The following is a 14,581-nucleotide window of genomic DNA, read 5'->3' as shown; positions in this document are numbered from 1 at the left end:
ACATTTACATAAACAATAGCATGTTTAATGTTTGTAATCAAGTCTATAACATCAACGCAATATTTACCTAGACAATGCCAAGTTATATGGTTTTAATAAAATTATTTGAATCAATATTCATTACCAAATATATTTATGAGGATCAATGATAATTAACATCGGTATAACATTTAATTGACCATACCAAGTTATGTGTTTGCAAAATCAATCAAATCAATTTTCATTAACGAATGTGTTTAGGACGAATAATGATAAATAACATCAACATAAAATTGTATAGGCAATACCAAGTTATATCTTCATAATCAAGTCAATCCAACCAATCTTTATTAACGAATGTGTTTAAGACAATCAATGATAATTAACAACAACATAACTTTTACATGGACAAATATCAAGTTTCATATTTGTAATCAAATTTATACGTACAATACAAAGTTATATATTCATAATCAAATAAATCGAACCAATCTTTATTAATGAATCTATTAAAGGCGATCGATAACATCAGCCTAATATTACATAGATAATACGAAGTAGAGGTGGGCATCCGGCCCCGGCCTAATATTTATAACCCGAGCCCGGGCCCGACCCGGCCCGGCCCGGTAATAATAAAATAATATTTTTAAAATTATAAAATATTTTTTTAAATATAAACAATATTTTTTTAAATCCTTAACAGGCCGATCGGGCCCGGCCCGGGCTAGGTTTTTCCTGGGCTGGGTCTCGGGCCCCCGCCGGCTGCCTGGCCCAGGGCCCAGCCCTAATACCAGGCCACATGTATGCAATAAAATCAATCTTCATTAACGAATGTGTTCAAGACAATCGATGATAAATAATATTAACATAACATTCACGTAGACAATAAGAGGTCACATGTTCGTAATCAAATCAAATATTCATTTAAGGTCATCGATAACAAATAACATTACCATGTCACATGTTCGTAATCAAGTAATCAAGTCAACTGAACTAATCTTTATTAATGAATGTGTTTAAAGTGATCGATAATAAATAACATCAATGTAAAATCCAAGTTATGAATCCAAAATCGAATCAATCTTCTTTAACAAATATATTTAGGACGATCGATGATAAATAACATTAACTTAACATTTATGTAGACAAACAATGTTATATGTTTGTAATTTCATCAATCGAACCAATCTTCATTAGCAAATATGTATAAGATGGTCTATGATAAATAAGATTACCATAACATTTGTGTAGACAATTACAAGTTCAGTTTCATAATCAAACCAATTAATTAATCTTCATTAATTAATGTCTTTACGACAATCGATGTTAAATAACATCAATGTAACATTTACGTAGACAATATCAAGCTATATGTACATAATCAAATCAATTGATCCAATCTTTATTAGCGAATGTTTATAAGAAGATTGATGATAAATAACAATAACAAAACATTTACGTTGACAAAACCAGCCACATGTTTGTAATCAAACCAATGAACTCAATCTTCATTAACAAATTTAACATTTATGGAGACAATAGCAAGTTTCATGTTCGTAGTCAAATCAATCAAACCAATCTTCATCAACAAACACATTTAAAAAGATCGATGATAAATAATATCAATATAACATTTACATATGCAATACCAAGTTATACATTCGTAATCAAATCAATCAAGTCAATATTCATTAAAGATAGTATTTAAGACGATCGATGATAATTGACGTCAACATAATATTTACGTGGACAATACAATGTTATATGTTTGTAATCAATTCAATTGCTTCAATCTTCACTGGTAAATGTCTTAAAAATGATCGATGATAAATAACATCAACATAATATTTACGTGGACAATACAATGTTATATGTTTGTAATCAATTCAATTGCTTCAATCTTCACTGGTGAATGTCTTAAAAATGATCGATGATAAATAACATCAACATAACTTTTACGTAGATAATATCAAACAATATGTTAATAATAAAGTCAATCGACCCAATCTTCATTAACAACTGTGTTTAATACAAAAATACTATTTTTCGGTTTTTAAGTAAACTAAAAATACTAAAAATTGAAATAAAAATGGCTGATTGAAGTAGTTCTTTATGTTTCAAGGTCACGTAGGCAGCTTGATCTCACTGATTTATTTTCTTAAGTTGCATAAAAATAGATGCCTTTTTTTAGTTGTTTTAATGGGAATGGAAGAGGAAGGGACTGTCCCCTTCATCAAATTTAATCGGCTTTGATGACTACAATACTTCCTGTTTCACCCAAAAATGATTCGTTCACAATTGAACACCTATGAGTTGACATTCCATCAGCTTGAAAATTGGCCTAAAGGGCGACTTATTAATTAAGGGCCCATTCCTCCTCGTTCACGCAATTTGTACACAGGCAGCCCCAAAATGAAGCAGCTGTATTAGAATCACTGACATAAAAAACTGCATTTCCATGTTCCCAAAGGGGCCATATAGCCGTAGGAAAAACCTTCAACCAAGCTTTCTTTACCCATTTAGATTTAAAAGTTTGCGGCCTTCACCAAAGCCACGTTTGTCAAACTGATTGTTTAAATTTGACTGCCTGGTCAAATTTGTTCCCCCTCCCCCCTAATTGCCTTACTACAGTGTACAGATCATTTTTTCCCCCTAACATATATGATAGACCACATTAGTATTAGCATGCCTGCTGGTAGAAGAAAAGGAACACCACTAATGACGAACACAGCCCGCATCAGTGAATCTGAAAAATACTGACGGATCTGGTTAAATGTCAGTGCTTCAACCTAATACTGAAGGCCCTTTCAGCCATCAGTACAAGTTTAGTCTTTACCACACGAAGCATTTTTGACAACCTTGTCCGTTCATCGGTAAATACTTCCTTTGTTGTCATCATCGACGACTTGTTTGTGAAATCAAACTTTTACTGACGGGTTATCTTTTGCCTGTCAGTAAAAGTTTGATCTCTTGTAGTGTGACTAGGTCAACCTTATTTAGTAATATTTGATGAGAAAATTTCTCTTGTGAGTGAGTATTTTCATAGAGTGGAGATGTAAGCAAGAGATGTTTAATTCATAGTGAAATTATTAACATAAAATGGTAATCAGTTCATTGAATACAGGAGTTTGGTTGTCTAACACAAGCTATGAACTAACGCAGACATAAAGAAATGCATTTTTTTTCTTCTATATTTTTAGGAGAAAGAAAAGATCTGTAACTACTGTGCACCCTAATTCCTTGAGATGCTCTTCAAAAAAGAACTGCTCTTTGTAATTTCTCGCAATGGCTTGTCCGTAAACCTAATAAGGTTATAGGCAAAGGCGCCAAGTACTGTTCCCAGTGGAGGACCAATAATGTAAACCCATAAGCCATCATAGTGACCCATAACAATTGCAGGCCCCAGGCTTCTGGCGGGGTTCATTGAAGCTCCAGATATGGGCCTGTTTACAAAATAAAAAATAAAAAATTAGACCGATACGAATCATTCACCAAGTAAATTTAGTTATATAGAGGGAAGTTTAGGGGGTGATTGATGCAATGATGGAGAGGATCGTGTGGATATCAATGGAATAGGACTTGGATCCGATATTCAACCAAACTGCTTCAGAATATGGAAAATAGTTTAACATCTGATTAAGAAATCAGATTGGGTTCAGATCTAAGAATGGCATCTAATCAAATCCATATTTGAATTGGGTTTTAACTTTTAAATAAATACTTGATCCGATTCAGATACAGATTCAAATAAAAGTCCCCACATCCAAAATTCAGTCATTCTGAATGTAAGTTCTTAACAAATCATAATGGATTTGAGATTTGGTTGTTTATTTAGAAGCTGGATTCAGATTCAGTTGGATCTAGATTGCATTTGAACTGTGAATTTAAAAGTTAGATTCATATATTGTTTAGACTTTTCTTCATTGGTATTCAAATCTGAAGGTATGAACATCCAATAAATCAGATATGATAAATGATCTGTCTGACCTGAATCAGATCCATTGACATCCTTATGTTTAAGAGCCATCTTAAACTTAATAAGAAAATTGTTAACTGAATGCCATTAAAACTTAGCGTCAGACTTAGGGGCTACAAAAATGGAATCAATCATTTAAAAGTAAGAAGAGGTTACAAGAAATGGCGTATTTGATGTGCCTGTTCTTCTTTTTTGAAAGATGGGAAAATTCTTTCCCAAATCAGCCCTAAGGGGCACAACATAACTGGTTAGGTGTAGGCCATTGAGAGTCATTATAAGTTTGATTGATGCGGTGTCAATCCCCAATGCTGCAAAGGGTGGCAGATACTACTATCGAGTTGAAGGGAATAACAGTAAGTTTACTCATTCTCAATGCATCTCTAGACCCTCCGGCCAAAAGAAATGAGGGAGGTTTCCGCTTCTCACCTGAGCAATGGACTTCCCTCTCCCTCACCCAGAATTATTCCCAAATCACCAGGTGTGTCCAGTCATGCACATCTATATTTAGGTAGCAAAAAAGGACTAAGAATGCAGGTTTGAGTCAGGTACCGGCTAGATATGCGGCTAGCTGGGTCAGGGTGGGCTCAGGACAATAATATATGCCTGAACAAATTAAACCAGCAGTCCCCAAGTCCAGTTTGACTAAAAATATTGGACCTGGCTCAGTTGTCAAAATTAACCGGCCCTGCCCTGGCCCGACCGATAAGCAGCAGGCATCAGATTATGATCCAAACCTGGATCAGGCCTGATCCCAGGTCCACGTACCCAAAAAACGTTATAAGTCTAGAGCAGAATTAACCAAGCTTATAAACTAGCACAAACTTCGGCCAACACCGACATTATCTGAGAACTGAAGTTAACATGGTCAGATCTGAATTTGCCGCATTATAAAATGGTAGGAAACAGAACAGTAAAGAGAGAGAGAGAGTACCCTGCAACCAGCACGTTTAGCAATATGGTAGCTCCTACCGCAATCCCTGCTAATTCACCGATCTGCCACATGAAGAAAGGGAAACAGCTAAGAACATGACCTCTTCTATTGCATATGATCTCCCTCATAGCCGCAAAATTAACGAAAATTTTGAGAAAACGGAAAAAGTAAGAAAGAAAAGCATTTTCTTTTTAAAGAAAATAATTTAAAAAATATTTATCATTTTTTTGTAATTTTTCTTCGTTCTTCTTTTTTTTAAATTGATATCATCGTAAAATCAAATTAAACTTAATTTAAATTATTTATCTTCATTTAAAAATTCTTCGCCCTCCTATTTGTAAATATTTGCTGAAGTTTTCATCTGATTTTTCCTAGAAAACTGACAAACAAGTTGTTAACCCTTGTCAACAACTGAGTACGTTCAACTTCCAACTTTCTTGCCAAGTGGTTGTGGCGTTAACACCAAGTTAAGACAACGTTTTCAAAGGCCTACTAGAAGAAGCCACGAGGATTCAGTTTTTACATATCATAAAGTGGTTTGGATTCTGCTGCACATCACTTTATTTAGAAGTGGGATTCGGGCGTGACGACAAAAGGTTGGACCCACATCAAATTCAGATTGTAAATTGTAAAATTCGGATTCAAATTGACATGAATATGTAAACATCCGACAAGTCTGATATACAAACGATAGGATACATCTGATTCAAATCTAATCTGTTAATGTCTTTATTTGACTAGCTATCATTTTATGTACTATTCAATTCATAACTCATCACATACCCCACATATATATATATATATATATATATATATAAAGACTTGATGTATAGCTCATGAACTTACGTGCAATATGTATATAATTGGTAGTACTTACTGCTCGCGTATCGGTTGCTACGCCGGAGATGACGAACATTAAGATGAAGGAGATGATGATCTCAATGGCAAAGGACTGAACAGTAGTGCCGGCTGGTGCCGTTCCAAAGTAGTCCGAAGGCTTCACGTCAAACAACAAATGTAGTGTCCCACTGGCCATGACGGAGCCCAGGAGCTGGGCTACCACATAAGCTGGCACCTGCCTCAAACACACAGAACAGTTATGGAGAGAGACAGAAAGAGAGGGTGGAGTCAAGATTTTTTTGTGAATACGGGTGGAGCTAAAAGGTCTTGCTAAAGGACACTAGATATTAAATTTTAAATTTTTAAGGTGCTTTAGTATGAAAATAAAAAATATTACCTAAAAGATATCAATATAAAAATAAGAACATTTTTGAGGTCCATGTCCACCCCTAGTACTGAATGGTCCGAGTCCGGCAGACTCGGTGACGAAAGAAACGACTGACCTGCTTCCAAGGGAAGCGCCTGAAGATGGCAAAGGCAAGGGTGACGGCAGGGTTGAAGTGGGCGCCCGAGATGTGTCCCACCGAGTACACCATCACCATGACGATGAGGCCCCATGTGATGCACACGCCAGGGAACGTCACCTTCCCATATATGTCATTCACAACCACCGATCCACACCCGCTGAAGATCACACAGTACGTCCCGAATACCTCCGCGATCATCTGCAATGTGCATTCAGAAAAACTGCATGTTATGTGGCCTAGGTCAGGCACTTTGCAAGGTCGACGTACACATATCGCTAGACTGTATCAAAAAGTGAGTACTTGAACACACACATGAGTGTTTTTTTATCTCAAAGTTGATCCAACTACTTAATTTACTTGACTTAAATTTTTTTAATTCAGATTTCATTCTGTGTTTTAGAGTTACTGTTCATTACTATACAACGTATTTGTTTATCTTACTTGTTTATTTGAATGTCGCTGTTATTTTGATTTTCTTACTATTTTGCGTGCACACACACACACACATATATATATATATATATATCGTATTGTATTCATCTCCCTCTATTTTTTAAAATTACCAATTCCGTACTTGTAAGTCCGAATTATACCTATACCTATACCCATGCGACTTAATTTGTGGCTGATAATTTGTGTGTTTTATAATGGTGGTTACCAAGGCAAAAGATGCTCAAGAATGACGTCTTATTACACTATTCTTGAGATTGAGAAGAAAAAAAAGGAAACAAGCATTACAAGTACACAAATATTTACATGGTTCGGCAAGGCCAAAGATCTTCAACATCTTGTAGTGGTGGCTACCAATGCAAGAGACGGTTATGAACGATGTTTTCTTGCACTCTCCACTTTAAGAAGAAGAAAAGTAGCAAACATACACAAACACAAAGATTTACTTGGTTAGAAAGACACATGCTTGGGTGTTGGCGGTGTGTTATAGTGGTGGCGTAAAGAAGATTATAAATTAGACTGTTGGGAATGATATCATTTTCTTGCACTTTAGAGCAGAGGCAGAACCAAGGTATGGAGTCTGGCCCTATCTAAAAAAAAAAAAAAAATTAAAAATTTACACATATATGTAAATGCACACAGTTTAATGTGGTTAGGAAAAACCAATGACTTCCCGGTGTACCCACGGGCACACTTAACTTTTAGTAACTTGAACAAGTCAAATGTTCATTTCTTATTTGAACAAGTCAAGTCCAAGAAGAACATTTCCGGGTGAGTAGGAAAGTCCTCTGCTTGGCAGAGAGCCGATGCTTCCTCAAAATAGCTCAAATTAGCACGAGACCCATTCTTTCCAATTGAGGATAAAAAATCTTCTCCACAAAAGGGTGTAAGGTTACTCAAACTCGGTCACCACTCAACAAGATGATCGGGTCTCTTTCTAAGGGGCTCGTCATCATCATGATGCCAAAAAGGAATCCGATCAAAAGATTTGATATTCTCTTGAACCTTCTCTTTGAAGGAATAGCAGATGCTGCCATATTTTTTTTAAATGGTAATTTACTAAATAATTTCACAAAAAACTTTAGAAAAAACACTTAAACAAAAAAAATCAGTAATATAATATAATATAATATCGCAGGACAACAACTAAAGCCGAGAAAAGTACACAGTCTGAGTCAAGCCGGTCTAAAAAGGTTACCCGCAGTGATACTTCTTAGTGGCACCATTACGGACAAAACGGGTATATTATTATTCCAAAATTAGGATTTTGACCCGTTTAGCAAGAGAAGATTTTACTAGGTGGTGCCAATTCACGAGATTTGACAGCTTACTTGATAGTCTTTTGTATTATTAAGGCTATAAACAAGTGCATTTTAAAAAAATCCATTATTTTGTATTATTTATTATGTTAGAAGTTTATTATGGTTCTGTGTCAGTTAAAGATGTCTGTCATTTGAGAATGTTTGTATTTCTATTTTTTAGTTAATCCCATTCACCTTTGCTAATGGTGCTTAATTAACTACATTATTAGAAAAGTAAGTGTTATAGACAAAACTTAATCTCAAGGACTAATTTGGCATATTTAAGTGAAAAGATGGCTGAGCCAGAAATTTAGAAAATCTTAAATTTAAGCAGCACCAATATATAGAATACTAAACTGTATATGAAGAGGAACTAATATGTATTACAAAAATATAAGTCCATTCAGGAAACTGCCCACACAAGCACATAGTCTTGTACCCTTCTACTCTTCTCAATTAGTTTCATACAATAACAATTTTAAATTTATATGTAATTAATATTATCTAAAATCCAAAACCAAGAAGGATAGCGTCCAGCTAAATCTATGTGTCCACTTTATCTATGGAGAAAAACCGTTTCATACATTACTATTTCCACGTCTAGTGAATTCATTCCTCATAACTAATAAGGTTTCGCAATAACTAAATTTCAATTTTATTTACCTCACTTCGATAAGTATGATTGGTTTCATCTTATCTGCAACTTGATTAGTTGATTGATTCCCACACTGATCAGCATTAATCCGACCACGTCCATGCGAGATCTGCGGGAAATCAATCTTTCATAGAGGCGATGTTACAAATGGGTAAGATCTGAGACAGCTGAATTCAATTCTGGAATGCGGATCTGATCTGAGACAGTAAATTGGACAGCTGAATACAAGTTTGGAATACGTTATTTATCTCGTTATTTTTTATATTTTATCTCTCTCTCTCTCTCTTTCATATATATATATATATATATAAATTCAATGGTCTGGTTTTTTAAAGTCACTAAATCATCCAACCAAAGCTATCTAATCTAACATGGTAGGTAGTTAAAAGAAGCAAGAAGAAAAACTTGATGGATATTTTTGGTATTTAATATTAATTCACATTTTTTTTCTCTCAATCATCCATCGAAGATTAAATTGGCAGCGTGCCTCTCTCTCTCTCTCTCTCTCTCTCTCTCTCATGTATATATATATATATATATGGAAATCCAGGCTCCCTCTCTTTCCTCCTCTTTATATTATGTTCATTTATGTATTTAAATATATAAAATAATTCGCATAACCTATTGGGTTCCCTGAATCGTTTCAGTTTAAAATTTTGACAGCAGTGTCGAACATCACGACAAGGTCCATAGCAAACGCCCACCAGTTTGAAGTATCTGTCAAGACGATAAACCGATCGAGTTCCATGTTCGCTTAACAACCTGGAAAATATTGTACAGAATATTCTATTTCCTGATCTTTCGTTACACTTATCTTTGAGGTGATGTAAGGAGAAAGTCGACTAATGTTTCTTCCCAGTACGCCAATCAAATCTTCCAAGATGATTATGATCACTCAAATTAAGAAGCAGAAGATTTACGATCGAGAAGAATAACAAGATTTAGGAGGAACACAGATGGATATATGACGATATAGGTCTGATGGGTCTTCGTCTTCCACATGGACAACACGTGACTGTGCTTGTGGAATTTGAACTATGGCTGGCAATACTTAATGGGTCACACTTACAGCCTTCCTCCATTGCTGCAATTCCTTAGGGTATCGTAGTGATAGATATTTTTGACATATAAAGAAAGAAACTTTTTCCGTTTTTGGTTCCGAGGGTAAGAGAAAGGGATCCCATCTCTAATAGCAGATTCATAAGCCGCTAATTGATAAAAGCAGCAAGCGATGTCACAAAGAAATTAATCCAAGGCAGCCAACTCACCTTCTGTATGAACATGACCGATGGGCAGCAATCCTTCTGTGGAGAATTGTGCTGCGCTTGAACTCTGCTGCAACCCTCTTCCAGCTTCGTTGCATCTTCTTCAATGCAGTCTTCTTTTCTGATGGACATGGCCGAAGTCGATCGTCTTCTACTCCTCTTTCTCCCTTTTGGTGGCTAATGAGATCAAATTACCAGCAGAGGCGTTAATCACCAAGTTGCTGATAGATGCCGACGGGGATGAAGAGAAAGAGAATAGCAAGATTCTTGGCCCCTTTCTCTGGATCGACGTTAAATAGCATGCAGCTGGAGCGTTAGATCCTGAAAACCCGGACTTTCATCCTAATCCATTTCATAGCACTTAAAATCCACGCTGCATCTGATCGGAATAGAGAGGAGGATTAGTCCAACTGAAATTGGTTAAGGTTAGGTGGCTGACAGAGTTGCAGAGTCCACAAGTCATCTCCCTGCACCTTGAGAGCTGAAAACCCTAAACATCTTAATTTTGCCAATTGGGTGGGTGGGCCCAAATCATGAGTATGCATCCAAGTTGGGACCCGGGACTCCCGGGAGGGATGTCAGTGAATCAGATTTGGATAAGACATGCAAGTGAATTGCTTTTAGCTAGAAATTTGTATTTGGAAAGAAGTTTGTTTCCACTAAAAAAATTGGATTGGGTTCAGTTTAAGGAGCTGGCATCCAATCGGATTTGGGCTATGTTTTAAGTAAATAACCAATTGGATTTGAATTTGTTTTAAAATAAATATCTGATTGGTTTCGGATTTGGTTTTGAATTTGTATTTCTTTTTAATGAATATCATATATCTCACATTCATACATTTTGGAAGCTGGTTCTTGACATATCATAATGCGGTTCAGATTCAGTTGTATATCTAAAAGTCGACGTTGAATTGGACTGAAGATGCGAATGTCAAACCGGATTCAGGTTGTGAGTTTTAAAACCATTTGAAACCGAATTCCAATATGAATATGTGAAAACATCTGATATACGGTGCATCCACTTCAAATCCAAGTCCTTCACTTCCCTTGTCTTAGTGAGGTCTTCCTTGCTTGTAGAGCCAGATTCCTCTGTCAAGGTCTAAGGAGGGTTGCAACTTGCAAACTAGTGGACCCTGAACAATTATACATGCAGTCTTAATTTCTGGCTCATAATCAGAGGAATGGGCCAAAAGGATCAGTGGCGGAGCCACATGGTGGCTTGTGTGAGTAGTTGCGCATACCAGCCTCACAAAGTATGCTTGTTTTCACATTAATGCTTTGATATATGTGATTGTTTATATATATATAGGTGCCCCTAATAGTACTAAAGTTATGGAACTAGTGTCCCTCTAGCCCAAATTCTGGCTTTGCCAGTGGCCAAAATGAAGAAGCCATGTATCTGAATCTGCCCCATATGTAGGACTAATTTACTGCCTGAACAGCATAGCTAGCTAAAAGGGTTTGGTATCTCAGATTGGTTTCTCGTCCTCACATGGAACGGAAAATTGAAAAGATGGAGTGTAAGAGCATTTTATTGATCCGTTTAAAATTGAAATGTAGGACGTTGAAAAGATTGGAATAAATTTTATTGTCACTTAGAACTAGGACTTAAGAGCTAAAAAGCATGATAACTTTTCCCTTCTTTCTATCATATCAGCTGCCAGATGCATGGAATGAGTGGATGGCCATGAAAGAACCAATTATCAAGTCAAACTCTGGCAAATGCAAAGTACACGAAGACCAGCCTGAAGGAGAATAATGTAGCATGTCAGGCTGGTAGTGTGAAAAAAACAAAAAAAGCGTTGCTAGTTTGATTCCAGCCATGCGCACTATGTCTTGGTCCTCATGGGGTAGAGAATAGTACAAAGCTGATGGTGCAATACATTTACACCTGACCCCGACACAACCAGCAGAGAGAAGCTATGAGGAACAGATCGAAGGATTTGGACCTGGTACGACTCTTGTTTCCCATGTTGATGGATAATAACCACATGATGCGATGAAAATCTATGATTGTGGCACTGAACATGAAAAATAAGCTCAGTTTTGTGGACTCGTGGCACCAATTGAAAAACCTGCTAGCCCAAGTTCCTTGAACACATGCAAGCAATTCCATAATCTAGTTTAATCCTGGATCCTTAATTCCATTCACAAGGACTTATTGACTAGTTTTTTTGTATGATAAGACATCTGAAGATGCATGGAATGATTTTCACTTTAGGTTCTGTCAATCAAATGAGCCATGTGTGTATCAAATACAATGTCAAATCGTAAGCTACAAACAACCACAATCTTCTAATTCAGCATATTGTATTAAGTTGAAAGGATTGTGAGACTTGCCAGCATTATATATTAATGTTCCCAGTTGTTCATGTAGATCTATGTAAGCTGATATGGATCTTTGACAGCAAGAACACTTATTCAGTTCTTGAACAGCCTGAATGATAGCTATGCTGCAATCTAAGGTGAGATCTTAATTATGTGTGGATCCAGTTCTCACCATTGCGAAAATGCTATTCCCTTCTTGTTCAAGAAGAAAGACAGAGAGCTGATTCTTGTCCAAATTAAAGAAAAAGGCGTTTTTTTCACTGTTCAAACTCAACAAGGGAATAAAAATTTTCAAGTAAAGGAGAAGATCGCAAGACATGGGCTCAAATGTGAACTTTGTGGCAAATTAGGAGACACCAAAGATAAATGTTATTTCATTGTTGGTTTCCCAAACAAGTTTTGTTTTTTTTCTAGTGCATCGATGAAGGCTAATGTAGGAGGGTCCTCTTCTATCAATGGGAAAATACACAATTGTTTCAAAAATTTCTTGAATTCATGGAGAATCTTGAGCAAGGCGCCATTGAACCCAAAGTGAATATTTCATGTAAACTTCCCTCCACCATTTCATGCATAAGCTCCAACCAGCCATGGATTCTTGATACTGGTGCAACTCACCATATCATTAATCTCCTTTTAAACATACATGAACCACCCACCTATCAACTTGTGTACGTTTAGAACCAAAATTAAAGTATCCCATGTTGGAGAAGTTTGCATATCTTTAGCCATTACCTTGAAAAACATCCCTTCCTGTACTAGACATTATCATTAACATCCTTTCAGTCTCCAATCTTTGTGAGAATTCAAATTATGGTTTAATGTTTAATGAGAATTTTTATGAACTAAAGGACCGTCAATGAAGGAGTATGATTAGCTTAGAATGGATAGATTGAAGGATAGCTTGTATATCTTGGATGAGTGCGAAGTGGATCAGGATGCACACTTAACTACCAGTGACTGCACGGTGCACATGCCCAATCCTCCGGCATCTCGATTGAGGATCTGAGTATGTCATTGGTGAGTTTATATATATATATATATATATATATATATGTATCAATGTGCTGCATTTTCCCTCTGATGGTGTTGCCGTCACCGACTATCGGCCGAGGACTGCACAACAACGGTGTCCGGTTATAACTTATAACCTCTGGAGGCCATTATTTTTCACTTTTACTGATAGTCTTAAGTTTTTTATTTTTATTGATTTTATTGCAAAAATTTTGGAGAGAAACCTACCACCAGCCACTTTCTTGCTGGATTGAGGATTCTACTCTAAACAGTAAGTATTTGTGCTGTTTTTCTCTTATCTGTAATCCGGGTTCTAGTCAATGTTCAATTCGTGCTGTTTTTCTCTTATATATGTAATCCATGTTCTAGTCAATGTTCAATTTGTCTCGAGTTGTATACGTTTTTAAGGTTGATTACACTTTGTTTTTCCGATTTCTCTGTACTCTGATTTAACTATTCATGCCATTTCAGTTATTCACCTCCTCCGCAGCTCCTCATCTTGGATTTAACTAAAACCTATATTAGTTTTTTCTTGACCTCCGGCATCGGGAGTAACCCACGGATCGACATGGAACGATGTTAAAAAAACACACCCGTGACCTCGTCACTCCAGGGTCCAACACGAACACCCTTCCTTGCAAGGGCTTTTACCCTTGCACAACCCCGTGAACCTTTTTCCTTTCATGTGATTTAAAGAAGGGTATTCATTCTATCAGATGATTCTGGAGAACATGAACGATTGGAAAGATCTGTGCTAAAAAAAAAAAAAAAATTCCCTCTGATGATCGTGGAGATAAGGAACCACTTGAAAATTTTTTTTTCCGAACGACCATGGAAAGGAATGACATGTGACTGCTCTGTGCCCTCAAAATTTTTCTTCCACTTGATGATCATGGAGAGGATTTATCAGTGAGCACTTGAAATTTTTCTTCTACTTTCCCAACCTTCGTACTGGAGATGACATTATCTCCTTCATTGATGCCATCATGTTTTGGTGCTTCATGTATCTTTGACCTTTTTCTGTTTTGAGTTCCCTAATGCTCTGTCCTTTTTCTCTCCATTTTACCAGTGGGCAGTGGTTGTTAGCTGCTGTTGGACTCATTTAAAGAAGGACAAACCATGGTATCTTTTCATTTCGTAGTAAACAGTCCTCCTATTTTATTTTCTATTGGAAGGCATCTTCATCTTAGTTATGCTCCTCTATAGATCACTGGTTTCTACTTTATCTTCTCCTCCTCACCATCGACTATCCTTCAGGTTCTCGCTTTCCCTTCTCTCTCACACATACAGGTCGTGGACAATGTAAAGACATGAGATG

The 14,581-nt window shown here is 36.5% G+C and overlaps 1 protein-coding gene across 1 annotated transcript; it reads right to left on the bottom strand.

Annotated features, from left to right (window-relative positions):
• Positions 1-3,053: 3,053 nt before the first annotated feature.
• LOC116266619 (probable aquaporin NIP-type) lies at positions 3,054-10,359 on the bottom strand. The gene is made up of 5 exons (XM_031647902.2): positions 9,928-10,359; positions 6,230-6,451; positions 5,764-5,961; positions 4,887-4,948; positions 3,054-3,422 (listed from the first exon to the last, which is right to left on the bottom strand). The coding sequence occupies exons 1-5, from the start codon at positions 10,054-10,056 to the stop codon at positions 3,212-3,214; spliced, it is 822 nt and encodes a 273-aa protein (XP_031503762.1). The 5' UTR covers positions 10,057-10,359; the 3' UTR covers positions 3,054-3,211.
• Positions 10,360-14,581: the final 4,222 nt, after the last annotated feature.

The sequence above is a fragment of the Nymphaea colorata genome, chromosome 13 (genome assembly GCF_008831285.2).
Source record: "Nymphaea colorata isolate Beijing-Zhang1983 chromosome 13, ASM883128v2, whole genome shotgun sequence".
Classification (NCBI taxonomy): domain Eukaryota; kingdom Viridiplantae; phylum Streptophyta; class Magnoliopsida; order Nymphaeales; family Nymphaeaceae; genus Nymphaea; species Nymphaea colorata.
Note: the sequence above shows the minus strand (reverse complement) of the source record. Positions and strands in the feature narration are given on the sequence as shown.